This window comes from Delphinapterus leucas, chromosome 18 (genome assembly GCF_059928025.1).
Source record: "Delphinapterus leucas isolate spDelLeu-1000000601 "Yukka" chromosome 18, BTC_Dleu_Yukka2, whole genome shotgun sequence".
Taxonomy (NCBI): domain Eukaryota; kingdom Metazoa; phylum Chordata; class Mammalia; order Artiodactyla; family Monodontidae; genus Delphinapterus; species Delphinapterus leucas.
This window is the reverse complement of record NC_143146.1, coordinates 73,510,363-73,530,947: the sequence shown is the minus strand read 5'-3', so window position 1 is coordinate 73,530,947 and position 20,585 is coordinate 73,510,363. Positions and strand designations below refer to the sequence as shown.

Genomic DNA, 20,585 nt, shown 5'->3' with positions numbered 1-20,585 from the left:
GAGCAGGGACAGGGGAAGGACAGGAGGAGGGGACCGTGGCCTCCCGGAGCCCCGTGCGAGGGCTCTCGGGTCCACGGTGCACGCGGACCGTTCGCCTCCACAGAAAGCACGTGCTGGTTTTCAGCGACCTCTGCCGAGGGCTTTGGTCTGTGGTTTGGAAATGATAGGGCCTAAATGAGCCCAAGAAACGTCCAACTGACTTACATCTCCTTTTCTCACGTAATCGGGGTTCTTATAAATATCCCGGGCAAGGCCAAAATCACAAATCTTCACCACGTTGTTCTCAGACAGCAGTATATTTCGTGCTGCCAGGTCCCGATGAATGCACTAGAATAAAACAGTGGCATGATCAGTGCATGTCCTCGATCTCATCGGCTGATTTCCTGTGCCTTCTCAGTGTTCTCCTTCTGAACTCGGGGATCCATTTCGCACGCTTCCTTTACATGAAGGGAGCGGCTCCCGATGCATGTGGCGTCGCCCCAAACGTGAAGCACTTCTCTACCAATACAGACCCCCGGAGGCGCCCAGGTCAAGAAAGGCCCCGAATCCCCTTTGCTACTGTGTTGCAGGACAGCATCGGGGAAACAGAGCTGGCCGTCGGGTTCTCCCAGGGAGCACAACTTCCCCAAAACCTCTTATCCTGAGCTGCTGAGATCAGATCACGATCTAGCTGGAGTTTCCTGGGGGGACCCCACTGGGATGTGTTAATAGATGCCCTCCCATGGAGTCGTGTACTCTGAGAGTCTGGCCAGCTCTGAAAACACGCCAGAGGACGTTGTGGAGCACAGGTGCCAGGTTCATCTAGTCTGAAACCCAGCGAGCTTTTCCCCTGGAATTAAGTTCTACCTGCTGGTACCCAAGAGTCACCGTTCTCAGACTTCCTCACTCATATCAGGATAAATTAGGTCGCGTGTTGTGAAGTTCACTCTACATTTAAGGACACACGTACAAGCAAATACGAGGAAAAGTGGATTTATAGCACAGGTGTGTGTTTGCCCATGTGAACATCCACACGACCAGGCCTGGTGAAGAAGCAAAACAGTAAAGAGTGAGGCTGACCTTTCTGGAAGACAGAAACTCCATGCCTCTGGCCACTTGAAAACTGTAAGAAATCAGATCTTCCATAGTGATGGGCTGCTTGTAGAAATCGTCAGAATCTGGAAAGCATTAAAACCGTAACTGTTTGTAATGGCTCTTGTTATGCCACCAAATCCCAGTTTATTGGAACAATGTTAGCAAAACACGAAACAAACCAACAAGTAGATCAGAGTTCATTTTCGAGAGCATTTTTGAGTTTCAACATGAATATCCGAGATTTTTCCAGGCCTCTAGCCCATTTTGCCCAAGCATGGGGGGCAGGGGATGATCCATTAAGACAGAAAGGCCGGAGGGGAGACAATTGTACAGTTCCCTGTCAAAATTAGTAACTCTGTAAGTAATCTAAATTCAAATCTTACCTCCCCAGGTCATTACGCTTCGAGTCTCCCACGGGTGTTTATTAGGGTGATAAATAAGAAAAATATTTCAGAGATGCACGGTATGCTGTAAAAATATCCCAGACTGTAGGACAGGAAGGAATTAATACCTACCCTCCTCTTCCTCGGCATCACTCAGACTTTTATCCTCCTGAAACCCGGAGCTTGCGAAGCTCTCGCTGCTGGTAACACTGTCTAGTCTTTGTTTCTCGCCCTGCTCCAGGTCTGGCTCCATTTTCTCTTTCTTAGGCTCCACGTGTAAGGCTGCATCCTTTAACAGACCAAGAAAGACACAGATGAAAGGGACAGAACAGTAACGGGGAGACCAGTCCCTCAAGCTGGCACTCGCCTGCACTAGGAGAATGTCGTCCGACAAAATGGAGAGTAAATGAGTAGCCTGGCTTCGCAGCTGCTATTAACTGAGAGCTTACTCGGTGTGAGCCAGTACACTAAGAGTCTTTGGGACATTTTCTCTTTTAATCTTTCCAACAATTTTATGAAGTAGTTCTTGCTTGTAATACACGAGGGAATATGTTCAGAGAAGTCAGGTAATGAAAGTCACATGCAGCTAGTAAACGGCAAAGCTTGAACCCAGGTTCGGCCAACTCCAATCTATGCCCTTGAGCGCTTTTCCATGCCTTGCGCCATCTTGTGAAAGATGATACGGAATGACAGAAAAGGATCCCCAGTCAACTCAGGGCCTTTGTAATCCCTGGGAGGAGTAATAAGAGAAGGCTGCAGTTACCAATTTCTCTGGTTTCCTTGGAGAAGGAGGGAGCAGGAACGTTTCCTTGTCTCCCCTGCATTCAGAACAAAGATAGAGTTTGATGCTAACGAAGGTAGAAAAGGCCTTTCACCCTGGACTGGGCCTCTAAGCCCTGGTGTGTATCTGGTTCTTTCATTGACCATGTGATCTTGAACAAAGCACCTTGCTTTTCTGGGTTTCCTTTTTCTCATCGGAAGAGCTCTATCATCTTACTACGTTTTGACTCACGGGGAAGGAGTTGTTGATTCAGGGTGGAACCAGAAAAGATTTTTATCACCTTTTCGTAATTCACCTAATCACTGTGACACTAGAAACAGGACTCCCAGTGGCTTCATGACTCGACCGAGTACCTAGCTCAGTCCTGCTAGATGGCAATGCCAGACAGGGTCGGAGAGGGACTGGGGTTCAGTGGTGTCCCCCGATCCATCCGCCCTTTGGGGCAGGGCCGAGATTCACCAGGCTCCCCATCCTTCCTTGGCTTTTCCTGGAAGTGTCACAAAGTGGGAATGGTCCCTCCACTAGAGGGCGCCGTGGGAGCAAGGAGAGGACAGAGGAGGCTGCTTCAGCCTGACAAACCCTGGAAGCGTGGAGGGTCCCCGGCTCCTGCCCCCCGACAAGAGCCCCTCCTGTGCCGAAGGGGAGTCAGGCCTCAGAGGGAACCCCGACTGCCGTCCAGTTGACCTACCCGAGTGGAGATGGAGATCGTAACTCTTGGTTATTACGTGTCCCCGAGGCAGTTAGACTTGATTCTGCTCAGTTGGGGGACAGAAATTGTATTTTCCACAAGACCCTTCCCAGGACAGAAGGCAGCAGCAGAAGGGGGCTGGCAAAGATGCTGGGGTGAAAAGGGCTCGAGTCTTTGGCGTGACTCCAAGGACCGTAACTCAAGACTCCTTCACCCCTTCCTGACTCCCAATCAACGGTATATTTAGTTTTGCTTATTGGTAACCATTTCTGGTAAATGTTGATTTACTGAACTTTTGGGACTCTGACAGGATACAGTGAATTCATTACATATAATATGTAAAGATCCTAGTGAACTTACTTGGAAAATGAAATATCCCATTTCTGTTAAGCCATTTGGTTTTTCCTTTAGGTTCCAAATATGAAATACAGCCGTGTGTTTTCCACGAAAACACTAAGCTCCACCAAGAGGGAGGTGAATCATTAAATATAGCCAGAGAAGGAAGCAATCTCTTCAAACAAAGGACGCAGGAACCCAAACGTTCCATCCTGCCCGGGTCCCTGGGGTATTCTTGCTGGATTAGTTCTTCCTGAAGCCAGCCCAGGATTTCAGGACTGAGGAGTATTTGTACTGCTCTCAGCCCAGGGCACCAGGCTCCACTTTTTCTTATGTTTTTTTCCCCTCTTTACCTAGTGCAGTGCATGGAAAGAGCATTGAAGGCGGGGGGAAGTCAGGAGAGCTGGGTTTTCTCCTCGACTTCACCTCTTGCCTTGTGTGTCCTTAAGGCCAGTCACTTGACTTTTCTGGGCACATCTGTAATGTGAGCGTGTAGGCTAGCTGGTCACAAAGTTCCCTTTCAGCTTCAAGGGTCTCATTATTAGAGGGCATGGTTTAAAATTGGGAAAGTATGTTCTTGCGTATATGTTGCCAGTCTGGTAGAAAACCTATGTCTCTGGTTGGATCAAAGGCTGAGAGAATGGGCCAGCTGTCCGGTGGGTCTTCTTTGTGTGCCCTATGAGAATCTCACTCGCATGACAGAGATGGGCATCATTCTTGGGTGTCGTGTACCTTATCCGTCATACAGATCCTATAGGTCAGTGGCATTAAGTTAGACTCACCCGGTCCTTCTATCTCGGTGGATCAATGATAATGATGATGGTAATTAACATTTATGGAGTGATGAACGGAATTTGATTCAACAATTCCGTCAGCTGGGTTCTATTATTATCTCCATGTAATAAATGAGGAAACTGAAACTTAGAGAGACTGAGTAACTTGCCCAAGGTCCCAGATTTCTTGAGTGGCAGAGATAGGATTTAAACCCAGGAAGTCTGATCCTGGAGTCTGAGCGCCTAAACCACCATGCCACATGGATTCATCAACTACACTGCTAATTACAGGTGAATAATGTCAAGTCATCGTCTCGTGGGCTTCTCTAGTCCAGAGAAGGGCACACCATTGGTGAAATAGGTCACATTGGCCAAGGCTTATTAAACTCTCCTTCACTCAGTAATCCCTTTTAAACTCTGTTTGCGTTCAGGACTTGGACCCTTGTGTTCCTTTTATTACATAGCTTTATTTTAGTGGGTAAGGCCGGTTCAGTATGTGTATGGGGTGACACGGGTGGTGAAGGTGTGGGGAAGTGGGAGAAAAGGCAGTAGGGAGGGAAGAAGATGATTTCTCTGGCCCCATCACTGTTGTTCTATTGTTGACTCTAAAGTCAGTTGACTGAGTCCTTAATTTCTCTAATCAATGGAAACAATTATGCTTGCCATCATCTTTTAAGAAATGAGTGACTAAGTGATTTGTGCATGTCTGAGTATCTATGGAGAGAGAAAGAGACAGAGAGAGAGACACTTATCAAGATGCTTTGATATTTAGGTAGATGGCTAGTGAATTTTAATCTCTAATTATCACTGCATACAGTGGGCTCGAATATTCTCTGTGCTCACCCCAAAAAGAGTGTGATATATTAGCGTGGAAAGAAAAATAATTTTTTAAAGGAAAAAAGCAGAGATTGTGTTTTAAGCTCAGTCATTAATGGTGTAGACTGAAAAAAAATGCACAGCGTAAAAGCTGTGAGTTGGGTTTATTCAGTGTCTTTCTGAGGACTGTAGCCCGGGAGCAGCCTCTCAGAGAGCTCTGAGAAACTGCTCTGAAGAGGTAGGGGGCGAGGTCAGCATATACGTGATGTTGGTGAAAAGGGGACGTGCAACCAAGCACACATCTTGGCAGAAGGCTGCCACTAGTTACGCAGAACAGACATCTTAGTTAATGGTTTCGGGGCTTTTCTAAGTATGAGAAGATGCAAGAATCCAGGTTCCACACACACACACACACAAATTTTCTCCTGAAAATATGTAACGATCTGAAGGCCTGTTCTGCTAGTTTTCTCAGAGCACAGAGCGCCTCATTCCTGATCTCCGCCCCTGAACTCCTTTCAGGGTGTGTTAAAGGTCAGCGACTGCAGTGGCTCATGACTCAGTCCTTGCAGAGCTGGATGGATGGCTAGTGACATTCTTTAGTTGGCAATGGAAAAATAGTTTCTCTTGCTTTATGCTGCTACAGCCTAAACGGAAACTCACTGCTGTCTTGAAAAACCTCCAACCCCTAAGTTCCTTACCTTGTTGAGAAGGAATAAGGCCCGTTTGCTCTTGAGATAGTTGGAGAGATTTCCGTGTTTGCAGTATTCCACAATCACCATCAGAGGCCCTGCAGCCAAAACGACACATGCTCAGCCACACCAAGCCAGCCAGCCATCTGCCAGCCATCAGTGGGCCTGAGAAACCTCAAACCAACTTGTCTTTATATTAGTGGGGTCTGGGGGATGCAACTTGGGGGTGGGAGAGTTTTTCTGTTTTTGTTTTTCCAACTGGACCAGAGAAGGGGTTTAAAAAAAAATACAAAAGGAAAAGGAGACAATTGGTGGGGGGTCGGACTGGGGAAGAAGCAGAAAAAAAAAGAATAGGAGAGAAAGAACTGTGGGGAGGGGAGGGGAAGGGCCAAGGTCAGAGCTCTACCTGTAACTGCCAGTCACCCTCTTGGCCCCTTGGCCTCAGGACACTGTCACACCAGCCCCTCCCTCCCAGGTCCTGTCTGGCCTGACCCCCACAGCTGCATGGCCACCTGGGGGTGTCTGCACGGAGGTTGCCCCAGGGCTTGTAAGGTCTAAAAGCAGGGATCGGCAAACTCATAAAGAAAGAGACAGAGACGGTAACTGTTTTAGGCTTGTAGGCCACACAACTACTCAGCTCTCTGCCTTTGTAACCGGAAAGCACCTGTAGACGACAGTACAACCAAATGAGTGACCGCGCTCCAATCCAACTTTAGGAACGCACGAATTTGAGTTGCATAGCGTTTTCCCATGTCACAAAATATTCCCCCCCCCCCCACAACTACTAAAAACGGTCAAAGTAAGCTCCCAGGCTGACCGGCCATCGTTTGGCGACCCCTAGTCAAAAGAGGAAAGAGGGTTGGACACTGCAGGTCCCCTGGGCTCCCCGAAGGCGCCATCCCCACCGCTCACCCGCTGGGCTCTAGGCCCACAGGGGAAGAACAACTTCCGGTTCTGGGTCAAAGCGGAAGTGGACCCAGAGAGGCTTCTGCACGTGGGCCCTGTCCTGGGGCATGCTGGGAGTACTAAAGGCACCCTAGGGGAGGATGGAAAGGTGTGCGAGTCCTCAGTCATAATACACCCTGTCCCTGCACTTGGCCCTGTGGGTACGGCCTGTCCGAAGGCCGTGTCCCCACCCCACCTCTTCCTGGGATCCTGCCAGGAGTGATTCCTTCCTCTGGATGAAGCTTCAAGGGATGCTAACCTTCTGTGCATTTACCTTGGCTCCGGTCATACTCCTCCCAAGTCATCCTGGGAAAAACGCCCTGCACTTGACCTCGAGCCTGCGGAAGGAGGTCTCAAAGGGAGTCCTTCTGTTCAGAACCTTTAAGCTAAGTATCCAGGGAAGGCACTTCCAGGATGGGAGCACCTTCCATCAACGGACAGGCTGCTTCCTCTGGACTATTACCAGGCCATGTGCCAGGAGGTGGGGGTGAAGGGCTGCGGGACAGGGAGCTCGCCCAGGCCGTGTGAACTGGGACAGGGGCAGGCCCTCCCTTCCCCTTTACCTCCTTGCTTGGTGCAGGCTCCCAGCAGGTTGACGACATTCAGGTGGTGGCCGATGTGGGTCAAGATCTTGAGCTCGGTCATCAGAGCCTTGTACTCACTGGCCGTGGCCCCCTCTGTGTGAGGATCAAGGGGAGAATCAAGGCAACGGGACAATGGGGCTCTTTCCTCTGGCGTGGCCCTCCTGCCCTCTGTGTTTGGCAGTGCTCAGCCCTTACTGCACTGGCTTCCCCACAGTCTGCAGAAGGGCCAGCCTCCAGCCTGTATTCATTCCTCCCACCCTCTTGAGCCAGCAGGGTCTTGGTTACAGTGAGGCGCAAAGTGGTGGTGGGGTTAGTCACTGGACGTTTCCCTTGGCGGACCTCGTCCTGTTCAGTAACATGCTGACTCGGAGCTGGGCACCTGGGGAGAGCGCCTTCCAAAGGCTTCCTTGCGTCAGAACCAGGCCCAGCGAGAACTTTCCAGGCGGGGGATGATCCCACACCTCACCTCTTTTTCTCACTTCCCCTGCTTTGAGAAGTTACAAAGGGGCCTGCAAGGGCAGAATGGCCACTTCTGTAAACATCTTTGCCATGTGTTATTTTCTCTCTATAACCTTTTCCTCTCCGGAGTCTGCAGGGTTATCTCAAGTCATGAGGATCCATAAGCATCTGAATTCAACTTCATTCTCAGAGATAAACAGTGTCAATCTAAGAATTAGCAGAGTCTAAAGCCAATTAAGTTTGTCTTGTCTGTTTGTTCTTATTGGTTAACTTCTAAGGCATTTAAAATTTTTTAATTATGTTTATAAGTAAAAAAAAAAAGTCATATAAGCTTGCTGTAAACATATTTCAACAATATGATGTTTATAGAGTGAAAAGTGAAAGCCACCCCAACTCACCTTTTTAGCAGTAACCACTGTTCATCATTTGGAGTTTCAGAGCTTTTTCTATGCATTTATAAATATATGTACCCAATCAAAGGTCTTTTTCGTTTACATAAATGGAATCATATATAAAAATATAAAAGCAAATTTGATATATATAATTTGCTTTTCCCCCCTTTTAAATGTCATAGACTTTCCCAATTCTTTTAAATTGATTAATGGCATTCCTGACATTTAGACTGTCTACAGTTTTGTTTTGTTTTTGTTTTTGCCATTACAAATATGCTGGATAAACAGCCTGTGATCTTTGTACCCATGTGCAAGTATTTCTGCAGGACAGTCCTGGAAATGGGTCGTGCATTTCACATTGCATCTGTGCATGTGAAGGATGTGCATTTCACATTGTGGTAGATACCAACGTGGTATTTCATAAGCACAAATCATTTTTTAATAATAACCAGATAAACTCTAGAAGCCTCCCAGTGGGATTGGGACTGGCTCACAGTAGATGCTCAACAAATATTTGTTAGACAAATAAACAGCATGATTACTCTTCTCATTTCAGACATGGGCTTAAGGCCCAAAAAGGTTAAAGGTTTTGCTCAAGGGCACTTTGAAAGAGCTTCTGACTCATGGCCTTTGTTTGACATTCTGCCTTTCCAGTTTCTCCTAGAAACAGATGGCCAACCAGTTTAAACAAGAAAGCTTGAATGAAAATAGTTTTTTAGGAATGTTACATAGTGGGTGACTTGGCAGTCTTTTTCAATCAAGGCTGATGGCTTAAAAAAAAAAAAAGATAAGCATTTATACAGATACTACACACCCTATTTCTGTATTGCATAGAACACATTCTCTGGCCCGTTAAAAAAATAAAATTGCCAGTCAGAATGTCCCCCTCAAATTCATCCCTCCACGCGTTGATGCCCCTTTAGCCACAGTAGACAAGCACGGGCAGCCGACTTGCCTCTCCTAGAGATGGTGTGTCGTAGTAAGCAGGGAGACAAAACTAGCTGAGGAAAACAGATGCTTCCAGATTTAGTTTCAACTTATCTCAAGGCTGGATATACTAGCTTGCCTCCAGAACCCAGGCCAGGACCACTTTCAGGATTTTGGAGCAATGGATCATTTCTAGGAGGCTGTGCCTCTGCAGCCCTTCTGTAGCACTGAGGTGTGTGTGTGTGGGTGGGGAGAGCCTGGCACCCAAACCCTTAGTTTTGCACTGCTGAGCTGTGTGGCCTTGCAGAGGCTGTTTAACCTTTCTGGGCCATGTTTCTTCATCTGCAAGTTGGGATAATAATATCTACCTCACAAAGGCTGTAGAGAGAAAAATAAGAAAAGTGGCAACTTCATGTGGTTCAAGCTACTAAAGTAAAGTACCTAGTCTGGTGCTTTCTCACATGGAAGACACGTTGATGCCTCTTCTCTTTAGAATCTGGGTGGGAGTGGGGTATGGGGGGGTGCTGGACTACAGGTATTCTCACAGAGATGTCCACCATCATCTGGGTAGTTCACCTTGAACAAGGCCTGCTTTGTGGATGCAAAGCTCTTTCCCTGGCTACTTTCAGAGTAGAACTGTCAGGTTCGTTGCAGAGTTTTATCAGAGCCTTCACTCAACAGCCTTTTGAAGTGGAAAAATATTATTACATGGGACTTTTTACAATGATGGTGTCACTGCTGGATGAAAACGAAGGCTTTGAAGTCTCCCTCAGCCCACGGGCCTTTCTGCTGGAACCTTTGCCAGCTACCTGCTTGGCTGGGCGCATAGCCTTCTATGCCTCAAAATCCCCTGGCAATATCTTAGAGACTTTGGAAAGCTGAAAATTGCCCTTTGGGTTTTCAGTCCTGTTTCTTTTTGGTTTGGGAAGCTTAAAACGCATTGAAGTAACATAACAATTTCATCACAGTGAAGTATTTTCTATGCTTTAAAGGACCTATGAGTCTTGGAGATGTTTGGTTGACGTGACTTTCAGTGACGTTTCATTTTCACTCTGTCTTAGGGGGCGGGTCATAAGTCACCGTGTGCTTCGTCTCTACCTCCCAGTGCCTCACAGGGTGATAGTATCTTCAACATAGGAAGATAGGTTGTTGTTTTCGGGTTTGTTTTGTTTTTATCTCTAAAGAGGAAATGTTTAATGGGTGGGACCTGATGCTATAAAATAGCTTGAAGTTCTGATCAATTCAACTGTTCTAGCTTTATATTCTTACTTTATAGTGAGGTTCAGCCCCAGCTAAGCCTTTGAGATTTATGACGTACAGCTAAGTTGCCATCATGATGCCATAAATGGATCATTCCCAAATTTTGTACCTGTGGTTCCTGTGGGCTTGAGTCCCTGGTACTCTAGAAAAATCTGAGATGTGGTAGGAGAAAGATCTCTGAGGAGACGGAAATCATTTTCCCCATGGATAACGCTGAACTGTTTCCTTTCCAAGGTTCATTCTGAGCTCCTGCTGGCCTCATCTAAAGCCCCGGAGGTCAAGGGGCTTCCAGCAGAAGCAAGTTTTGTGGCCAGAGCAGAAATGGCTTCTGTCTGTTCCTAGGCCACACCCAACTTGGGCCGGCATTTAGGGAACGCAGTGGGTGGGCTGAAAGCCAAACTTACACCATCCGTACCTTTCAGCATCTTGACGGCCACCGTCCGGCAGGCGGGTGATTTCTTAATGCCGAATGCAGACGCTTGGACCACTTTTCCAAAAGCCCCTCTTCCAAGTGATTTGCCTACAATGAAAAGAAGACGTCGGTTTGCTTGCCCAGCCAGCAGGGTGAGCTTAAGTCTTTTTTCAGGAAGAAAGGGCCTTTTCCCTGTGTGTGTATGTGTGGCATGTAGCTCTGAATGGAATCTCCAATGAACTGACCCCAAAAGGGTCAGGACACATTTCTGGGGTATCTTCCTTTCAACTCTTTATTGTGCTTCTGCGCTGCCCTCATCCTTCACAGCTAGGCTAGGCCCCTAGAAGGCATCTGGTGCAGGTGGATGGCCAGTTTCCTCTTTTACAGAGTCCTTCTTGTGGGGAGAGGCTACCACATCCTGAGTGGTCTTTTCCATTGTTTACTAACGTCACTACCACAAAAATTTCCCTATGTTTAACCTAAGCCCCTTTTCTTGCCACTTAAGCTTACTTCTTCTGATCTGTTTTCAGCAAAGGGAGGAAATTGAGAAGGGGGGGTTACTGCTGTTATAATGATGCTTCAGAGCTACCAAAAAATAATGAAGTCGTTTCTCAGACCTCCTCGCCAGGCAAGATATTCCCAGTATTTCCAACGTGTCTTTACATGATGATTATAAATCTTCATGGTTCCAAACATGGGCCTAGTAATTTGTTTCAGCCACAGAGAGGTGGTTGCCAGATGCAGTGACAAAGTGAGGTCTCATTCACGGTACCCGGTACGTTATGTCGTAATGACTGTTAAACACATTTTTTTTTTTTTTTTCTCACCCTTGAATGAGACAAACTTCACTCAAAGGGGCAATGACCATGTCTGAATCTTCCCAGAACTTGGCCTGGTGCCTGGTGCACCTGGGTCCCCTGTGTATTAGTGCAGAATGAAGAGTCGCATCTGGGAATTTGTGAGATGCTGACAGCAAGTCTCATGTAGTCCTGGGTAGCCAGAGGGGCCCCCGTGAGTTGTACACCTGAACGGTGCACAGAGATGAGGAGGGACCACCCCTGCCCCCAGAACACCTCTGCCACCTTTTCTATCAGGGCTTCCTTCTGCTCCACCAGGAAACAGGTTGCTGAGTACGACCTAGAGGAACTGTGCACTCAAGCATGATATGGCAGAAGAAAGGGTGAGCCTGAGAAGTCGCCTTTTTTTTTTGGTTCTTCTGGCGGCAGGTGTGGGGGGGGTGTTGGAAAGCCAACAGAATGCCTCTGGTCAAAAGTAAGTCCTGGTAGGGGGAGTGTTACTTCCACACACAGCCTCCAGTTCCAACCAAGTCCTCGCGCTGAGACTGTTCTGATGATGTGCCTCCAGTGAGCTGACTTTCCTTCCCTCCTTCTTTCCTATCTTCTTCGTACGCCAGTCCCTTCCCCCAAAGGACACAATTTGTTGTTTGTGTTTTAAGATTCCCAGAAAATTGGTAATGAAGCTTTCCTGCTTCCTCATCCTATTAGAAGCTTTGTACTTCTATGTGCAACTCCCGCCCGCCACCCACCCGAGGTCACGTCCAGAGAGGAGGTGGAAAGAGCTCCGTCCCCAGTGACATCAGCGGCGGCTCCCCGCCTGGGTCTCACGGGGACACGCTCTGCGTTAGGAGGAGACACTGGTGAAACGACACGCTTCCCCTGGTCAAATGTGCACCTGTCGTGGCTGATCAGGTCATCCTCCCAGAGCATGCTCCATGGGCAGGGATAGAGTCTCTGCTCCCTTCTTCAGATAAAAGCATCCAAGAAGTAGCAAAGTCGGGAGTTCTCGTTTAAATAAAAGAGCCTCCGGTGAACCCCGAAATCACGTATGGAAGGAAGACTGGCAGATACCTTCTCCAGATTGTAAACATAGGCGCACTTTGGTTAGAGGCTTATCCCTTGCTTTTGTAGGGTAAAAGAACACCTTTTCTTCTGCACTGCCTTCTACCATCTAATATGAAGTGTCCTGAGTCTGAGACAGATGAAGAGCATCTCTGTGTTGGGACAGCTCTCCACAGGGTCCACAGACCCCTGCTCACTTGGGGCAGGCGACATCCTTTTCCTTTCCACAGCTTCAGCCCCCATGCATTCCCTTCTTAGCCATCACACAAAACACTCTATTTTGACAAGTGTTTGGGGAGTTTGCTTTGACCAGTGAGAAGGCGCTCGTACTCACTAGACTTCCCTGTCTTTTCATTTATTCTCTTGGAAGCTGACTGCCGCCTCGAGCACGGCCTGAAGCTATCACTGGCTCTTTAATCATCTGGCACAGTTGCGATCCTTTGGCAGATCTGCAGTTCCAGGGTCAGGGGAGCCCCGTCACACCGGACTCCATCTTGCCTGATCCTTCTTTTCCCTTAAAATCCTCCTTGGTGTCACCTAAATGCCACTGACTTGGAAAAGTGCTAGGTCACGGTCATACCACGAGAGGACATCGGAATCTCCTCCGAGAGTGACTGGCCAGGGTCCCTGGGACACGGTGGGGAGAGTGCAGGGCAGCCCGGGGCTGAGACCCTCTTGGGCATCCAGGGCTCATCTTACACCAGGCAGCACCATCCACTTGCCACACTCCACACTCCACACTCCACGTGTGCTTTCCCATGTTAGGTAATCCTGACTTTACTTTCCAATGGGAAGATGCACTGTCAGGCATTATCCCAACTTCTGTGATAAATGCACAGAAGTGGAATTCTTGCCCAGGTTGAGTGAGGCATCTCTAACAAAACAGGGTTTTTTTCCGTTCTGGGTTTCAGGAATTTCAATGGTAGCAACACCTTTGACCCAAACTCTCACTCTGTCTATCGGGTGCTATCAGTTCTGACTTCTGTCACCAGGGCTACGAGTCGTAACCCAGAGTACACTCAGCTGAAATCAGAAGCCGTTTGGTCTGTGTATTTCTCTACATTTCTAACCCACTGTAACTGCCCATCAAGCCAGCTTTTCCTCTGCATCCATCCAGACATAATTTTGGTTACTTTCAGTTGCCAGACGTTACTTCAGATTATTTTCTGTCATGTTTTTTTTTTTTTTTTTTTTGTGGTACTCGGGCCTCTCACTGTTGTGGCCTCTCCCGTTGCGGAGCACAGGCTCCGGACGTGCAGGCTCAGCGGCCACGGCTCACGGGCCCAGCCGCTCCGCGGCACGTGGGATCTTCCCGGACCGGGGCACGAACCCGCGTCCCCTGCATCGGCAGGCGGCCTCTCAACCACTGCGCCACCAGGGAAGCCCATGTATTTGTTTTTTAAGCCAAATAAATCTCCTCTGGCCCTTGCAGCCACACTCTGCATTGAAAGGCAGAGTTAGCTGATTTGACCCACTTACCCTTATCCGTCAAAGACACTCACACGTACATTAGCCGAATCATAGCATCTGGCAGCTCCGGGAAGGAAAAGAACCAAAAGATCTTCAAGGAGACTCTTCTGAAATGGGATTCTCTAAACTCACAGAGCCCCAGGGGAATTCTGGTAGAAGGGTTAGCATTCTCCCTTGATGTGCTGTCAAGGATCACAATGGTACTAGGCCAAGGAATGAAGAAATGGGACAGAAAGCTTGTGTTTCCTATACAGAAAGACGCATGTCTGCTTGTGACTAATAACTCTGGAAAGCAGTGTGACCTGAGAATGGCTTACGGTTGTGGGAAAACTATCCCATGTTCCCTGCCAAGGTCACTGGCGGGGTGGGCTGGGCCAGCTGCCATGTAATTTAGACTTGCAGAAGGAACTCATCTAGGGTGGCACCTGCCCTGAACGACTCTAAATTTAGTTGATTTTTTTCCCGCCCCGTCAGCAGCCATTGCTGGCTTTCGCCTGTCTCTCCGGCCTTTTAGTGATTCCTAATTTCCTTCCCCAAGCCAAACAGCAGGCACTCTTGGGGCCAAGTCTTCTTTCTCATGGAGGGAGAAATGTAAGTGGAATCATTTCAAGGCCCAAGAGAACAACAAGAAAAGCCATTTCTCCCTCTCTGTCCCCTCACACCCCTACCCCAATATAGTCTGCATGTGGGGGGGGGGGCCGTGCAAGTGAATTGGAACAACAGGCTCTTCAGGCAACAAGCTCCACTGGCTCCACGACCTCTTTTCTTAGTTCCGAATATTAATGATTCTGGCACACACAGGGGAGAGTGGAAAACTTTCAGAAGCCACCATCCAGATGTCTGGGCAAGAGTATCTGAGGCTCCTGTTGTTTTGTAGCACCGTGGGCTGGAGGTTAAGTTGCATTGTGCTGTCTGAGCTGGAGGAGATTGGGGGTAAGCTGGAGAGAAAGCACGTTGGCCCGGGGTTTAGAGCGTCCCTGTTACCTAGGAAGCAGCAATCCTCCCTCTTCATAAATGACACGTAAGTGACACCCAAGGGCTTTTTTCTCTGTGTGGACATTTCAAACACCCGGGGAAATTCAAAGCATGTAATTTATAGGTTCGTGCACAGGGGGTTTTGATCCTCAGCCTTGCAGAGCACCAACCCTTTCACCATGTATTTGGTTTTACTGCATCTCCTCATCCTGAATTGTGTTCTACGTCACCAATTTCTCATCCACAAAAATTTCATTAGTTAAGAGTGTCTGTACTTGTAAGACTCTGCTGGAACTAAGCTCTCCCCTTCTCCTCCACTTATCGGCTTTTACAGCTGTGTCCTTGTCCCTTCGAGGGGACAGACTCAAAAGCCTTTGCATCCCCAGCACCTAGACGAGCAACTGCTGCTCGGCGAAGGTGCTTAATAATTGTTGAAAGAATTAACAGATGCTGCCTTGTCCCCTTGACCTTCTGTCTTAGGATCCTAGAGACTTCTTTATCTCTGTGTCCATCTCCCTTGCTGGTTTGTGAGCAGCTGGAGGGTAGAATCCCGAGTCTAGTCGACTTCTGCGTCGCTCAAAGCGCAGTGCTTTGCAAGTAGTAGGTGCTCGGTTATGGGTTTAGGAATCTGTGGAACAAATACTTTACCCAGTTTAAGTCTCTCCCGGGCAAACTCCCACTTGCTGGCATCGTAAGGGAGCCGTTCGCACTGCTCATCCAGGGGAACTTCATCTGGGTCCACGATAATCGATAGGTAGTCAGTTTTCATCTCGGAAGAAGACTGAGAAATAGATCTCAAAGTCACCAAGAAGGAAACAACTTTAAAAACCCAGATATTCAAGAGACCACACTTGGCAACATCGCCTGCTATTTTGGTTCGGAGGGTTGAAACCACGTGGTGGGGAACAGGAAGGACCCTCCGCATACACACAGACACGTCACACGTGAGCGTGCAATTTTCATCAAGCAACCCCTTACTATTCCCACAATGCATTTCTGTGGCACCCGCTCCACCGTCCTGTCTCAGACCAAATGCGCTCAGATCCTGCTGTGATCCCATTGCTTGTTCTTAAACAAGCAATAGTCCTCTGAAAACAATGCAAGGCATTTTAATAAAACCATTCCAAACTGTGACTAAAAATAACTTTCCATGACCATTCTCCACATGCAGGAGTACACACGACAGATGAGTCAACAGCGGGCTCCATGACTGTGGCTTTTCTACATTTGCAAGAGAGGCCAGAGGTGGCAAAGTAAACCCAGGATCCCTGGGATGGTTGAGAGGCACATTTCACGTGAAGTGTTTAAATATGGTCAGAAGGCCTGGCCCCTTAGTTGCTGCAGCAACCTGAGAAGACTATAGTGAGATTAGTACAAGATTTTCCTGGAGGAGTTTAAGAAAAAGGGTTCTGAGCTCAGCACTTAATGAACACTGAAAAGTCAGCACTTCTGAAATAAAGGAATCCACCAACAAGTAGGCTACACAAGTTTCCTGGTGACCAAAATTTTGTGAGTCCCCGTTCAGATGTACTGGATTCATCCAAACTGTTCCGTTTGAATTTGAGTTATTTATGTTAAAATTCGTGTAAGATGCAAGCTTATTCAATATATGGCAAGTTCATATTTACCATACATTACTGTGACTCAGACGCAGGGAAAAGATAAAAATTAAAAAAAGGAAAAATGTACAAAAAGGAAAAAAAAAGATTTATCCTCAATAAGAAATAGTAGTTGATTATTTCAAAGGCCAAGGGGTGAGACTTACACACGGTCACATTCCAAGTTCTTTTGGCCACTGGTCAAATAAATAAGGTGGCCTCTACCTTCTAGTGCTTGTTTTATCTTGGTAATGCAAATTAAGCCCAGAAAACACCCTTTATTTCAGATCATACGTAACTGGTTTTACATTTAGTGTCTTAGGTTCACATTAATGGGTGATGCCCCGTTAATGTTAATTCATTGTAGAATTGACGGCATTTCTGTGGGCAGGACAGACGGGAGGTATGTTTGCCTATATATGCCAGGTTTTGATAACTCTTGCCTAGAAGTTATGTACACTTCATTTAAATGAGTTTCAGGCCCTTCCTTTCAGTGCACTTCCCTAAACAGGATCAGAGTTCAGTAGAGAAGATGAACCTCTCCATCCACCCGATTTCACACCGGCCCGCATTCTTCGGCCCTGACTCACCCCGTTCTGGGCTGTCACAGCTCACCTCATCCATCACTTGCAATCTGTCTCTTTCTCACAAAAATTATCACTAAAATGTGTGACAGATAGCCCAAGGCAGGAAGATTTGCCTGCCACGAAGAGTGGAAAATGGAGAAAGATAGGGGGCACGTTTGTCACGAATTGCGATTGCCAGTGGTGTTAGACGGGAGGGCCCCAGCCTGTCAGACGCTCGTGCGAGGCTGTGCGGCTAGAGAGGAATGTAAGTTCCTACGCTAGGGCGCTGGGTGTTCATTAGTGCTCACTGCTGGAAGAGGTTTCATGACTCAAGCTTTCAGTGTCTGCTGTAGCCACGGCCATGAGAAACGGTCTCCAGTCTTCCAAGAGCACAGGAAGAGCTGAGGCCCAGCCAGGGACAGCCTGGGTCCTGCAGGAAGTGAGGGAAGGTGGGCAGGGGTGATGGAGGCAAGGCAGCAGGCCATGAAGGCGGTCTTCCCACATGGCACCTGTGGAATCTGCGCTTCATCTCAATAAGGCGGATGAGAGGAAACGCCCAGCAAGCCTTCAGGAAGGGCTTTGAGACGAGTATGAAAGTAGAATCTTGGTTGACAAATATTTATTCCTTCAATTGACATTAACACCGAGCAGCCACTCAGGTGCTTGGCATGGAAATTGCACCGCCAGGCGCTTCAGAGTCCAGGCTCTGAATTTGACAGCCTGGATTGGAATCGGACCAGCATATAACCTTGGGGAAGGTGCTTAACCTTTTTAAGGCTAGTTTTCTTGTCTGTAAAGTAGTGATGATAATGGTACTTATCTCATAGGGTTGCTGTGAATATCAGATGAAATAGTCCACGTAAAGCAAGTACGGCCTAGAGTATAGGAAGTATGAATAAATGTTAGCTTTAGTTGTAACACTGGCCTATGCAGGGTGAGGATAAAAAGAGAAAATACAGGGCTTCCCTGGTGGCGCAGTGGTTAAGAATCTGCCCGCCAAGGCAGGGGACACGGGCTCGAGCCCTGGTCCGGGAGGATCCCACGTGCCGCGGAGCAACTAAGCCCGTGCGTCACAATGACTGAGCCCGTGTGCCACAACTACTGAAGCCCGTGCACCTGGAGCCTGTGCTCTGCAACAAGAGAAGCCACCGCAATGAGAAGCACGCACATCGCAACGAAGACCCAACGCAGCCAAAAATAAATTTATAAAAATAAAACGAGAGAAAATCCAGCCCTTATCAGCGAGGATTTACTCTGAGGTTGGAGGAATCGTCTGGAAATAATTCCTGACACCTTGCTCCCCCTCACCTCCTACAACCAATTACTTCTCGAATTCTATAGGCATCCGGTTACTGATAAGATACTTTCTTGCTCTCATCCTTTTTTTGTTTTGCGGTACGTGGGTCTCTCACTGTTGTGGCCTCTCCCGTTGCGGAGCACAGGCTCCAGACGCGCAGGCTCAGCGGCCATGGCTCACGGGCCCAGCCGCTCTGCGGCATGTGGGATCTTCCCGGACCTGGGCACGAACCCGTGTCGCCTGCATCGGCAGGCAGACTCTCAACCACTGAGCCACCAGGGAAGCCCTCTCATCCTTTTATTGACATTAAAATTTCCTAAATTTTTAGAAATACAAAGGACCTCTTCAATTTAGTCCCAGTTTGCCTTTCCAGTTTTATTTCCACTAGGTTCCTCTATGCAAGGTAACCAGACTCCTTCCCTAACCTGGGGAGTGGGCAGGAGTTCAGGTGGGATGTGTCTTTCTGCTGCTTTTCTTCCAGCCACAGCCTTCAAAGTCTGTCTCTAAGCTGGGCTTTCTCTGAAGTTTTTCTCCCCCTCTCGTCCTTTGAACTCTGTAGTCTTTGTACCTCCCTTACAGATTTGGCAAGTTTTGCTTTTGTTAGCTCTGTTTCCCTATATGATGTACCTCCCCTTTCAAAACCCCATTGTTTAACTTTCCTTTCCTTCGAAAGCAGTGGCCTTCATTGTCACGTCTCAAAGCCAATCACTCCATACAACAAAAGCCTGATGTTACTTACTCACCGTGGAGGAGGGCTGCCATCCCACATACCAACACTGTAAAGTACACCTTCCTGGTTCTGAATAGCAAGTCTAAGGTCAAACAACCTGGGTCAAAACTCAGCTCTGATTCTAACTAGCTTAGTGACTTTGGGCAAGTTACTTTACCTTTCCAAGCCTCAGTTTCCCTCTCGATAAAATGGGAATAATAATATATTTACATCTTTGTGTTTTTTAAAGGATTAACTGAGATACAACATAACGAACGTCCCACAAGGTGCCACAAAGACCTGGCACATTAATAAGGGCTAATAGGGACTTCCCTGGTGGTCCGGTGGTTGGGACTCCACACTTCCACTGAGGGGGGCACGGGTTCAATCCCTGGTCGGGGAACTAGGATCCCACATGACCTGTGGTGCAGCCAAAAAAAAAAAAAAAGCTTTCTAATAAGGGCTAAGACATCTCTAGAAATTGAGGAAGCCTCCTTGATACCTTCCAGGTCCTGTTGATTTTATCTCCCAAATATCTCTTGACTCTAATCATTTAGACTAAGTGACCATCATTTCTTTTTTTTTTTTAGTTAAATTATTTATTTCTTTTTGGCTGCGTTGGGTCTTTTTTCCTGCGGGTGGGCTTTCTCTAGTTGCGGCGAGCTGCGGCTACTCTTCATTGAGGCGTGCGTGCTTCTCATCGTGGTGGCTTCTCGTTGCGGAGCACGGGCTCTAGGCACGCGGGCTTCCATAGTTGTGGCACGTGGGCTCAGCAGTTGTGGCATGTGGGCTTCAGTAGTTGTGGCTCACGGGCTTAGTTGCTCTGTGGCACGTGGGATCTTCCCGGACCAGGGCTAGAACCCATGTCCCCTGCCTTGGCAGGTGGATTCTTAACCACTGCGCCACCAGGGAAGTCCCTCTCTCTCTCTCTCTCTCTTTTTTTTTTTTTTGATATTTGTTTGGTTGCACTGGGTCCTTAGTTGCAGCTCATGGGCTCCTTAGTTGCAGCACGTGGGATCTAATTCCCTGACCAGGTTTCGAACCTGGACCCCCTGCATCGGGAGTGTGGAAGTCTTAACCACTGTGCCACCAGGGAAGTCCCATGACCATCATTTCCGACTTGGACTACCAAGGTCTTCTGCTAGGTTCTTCTCTATTCACTCTTGCCCACTCTGGTCCTTTCTCCTCATACACCTGAAATCATCTTTCCAGACACAGATCTCTCACCCTTACAATCACCCACCTTTGTTAACCTCACCCCTTCAAGGCTTCCTCTCACTTCTAAAACACAGAGGGAGTTTCTTCCCGCAGCTTACAGGGCCCTGCCTGGGCAGCCACTGCAGCCTCTCCTCTCCTTTCCTGCGCCCCCTTGGTCTCTCATCCCCACCTCTTCCCCGGGTCAGTCTCTCCTCTTCACTGGGTCCCCTCTGCTTGCTCCAGCCCCAGACGTGTGCTGTCTCTCTGACTGCAGACTCCCCCTCCCTTATGTGTTGTTTAGTCGGCTTTGTAGCATTTGCTCAGCACTGTTGTCAGAGGTCCCTACACAGGGTCTGGCACTCTGCCCCGAGCAGGCACACGGGAAATATTTGGGC

The 20,585-nt window shown here is 48.1% G+C and overlaps 1 protein-coding gene across 1 annotated transcript in view; it reads right to left on the bottom strand.

The window, feature by feature from the left end:
• FLT1 (fms related receptor tyrosine kinase 1) overlaps nucleotides 1–20,585 on the bottom strand; it is a 171,296-nt gene that overhangs the window by 19,009 nt on the left and 131,702 nt on the right. Inside the window, exons 17-23 of the mRNA XM_022574557.3 lie at nucleotides 15,472–15,604; nucleotides 10,523–10,627; nucleotides 7,049–7,162; nucleotides 5,550–5,638; nucleotides 1,590–1,746; nucleotides 1,060–1,157; nucleotides 205–327 (exon numbers count right to left, since the gene is read on the bottom strand). Of these exons, the coding sequence (XP_022430265.1) occupies nucleotides 205–327; nucleotides 1,060–1,157; nucleotides 1,590–1,746; nucleotides 5,550–5,638; nucleotides 7,049–7,162; nucleotides 10,523–10,627; nucleotides 15,472–15,604 (819 nt within the window). The remainder of the gene's footprint in view (nucleotides 1–204; nucleotides 328–1,059; nucleotides 1,158–1,589; nucleotides 1,747–5,549; nucleotides 5,639–7,048; nucleotides 7,163–10,522; nucleotides 10,628–15,471; nucleotides 15,605–20,585) is intronic.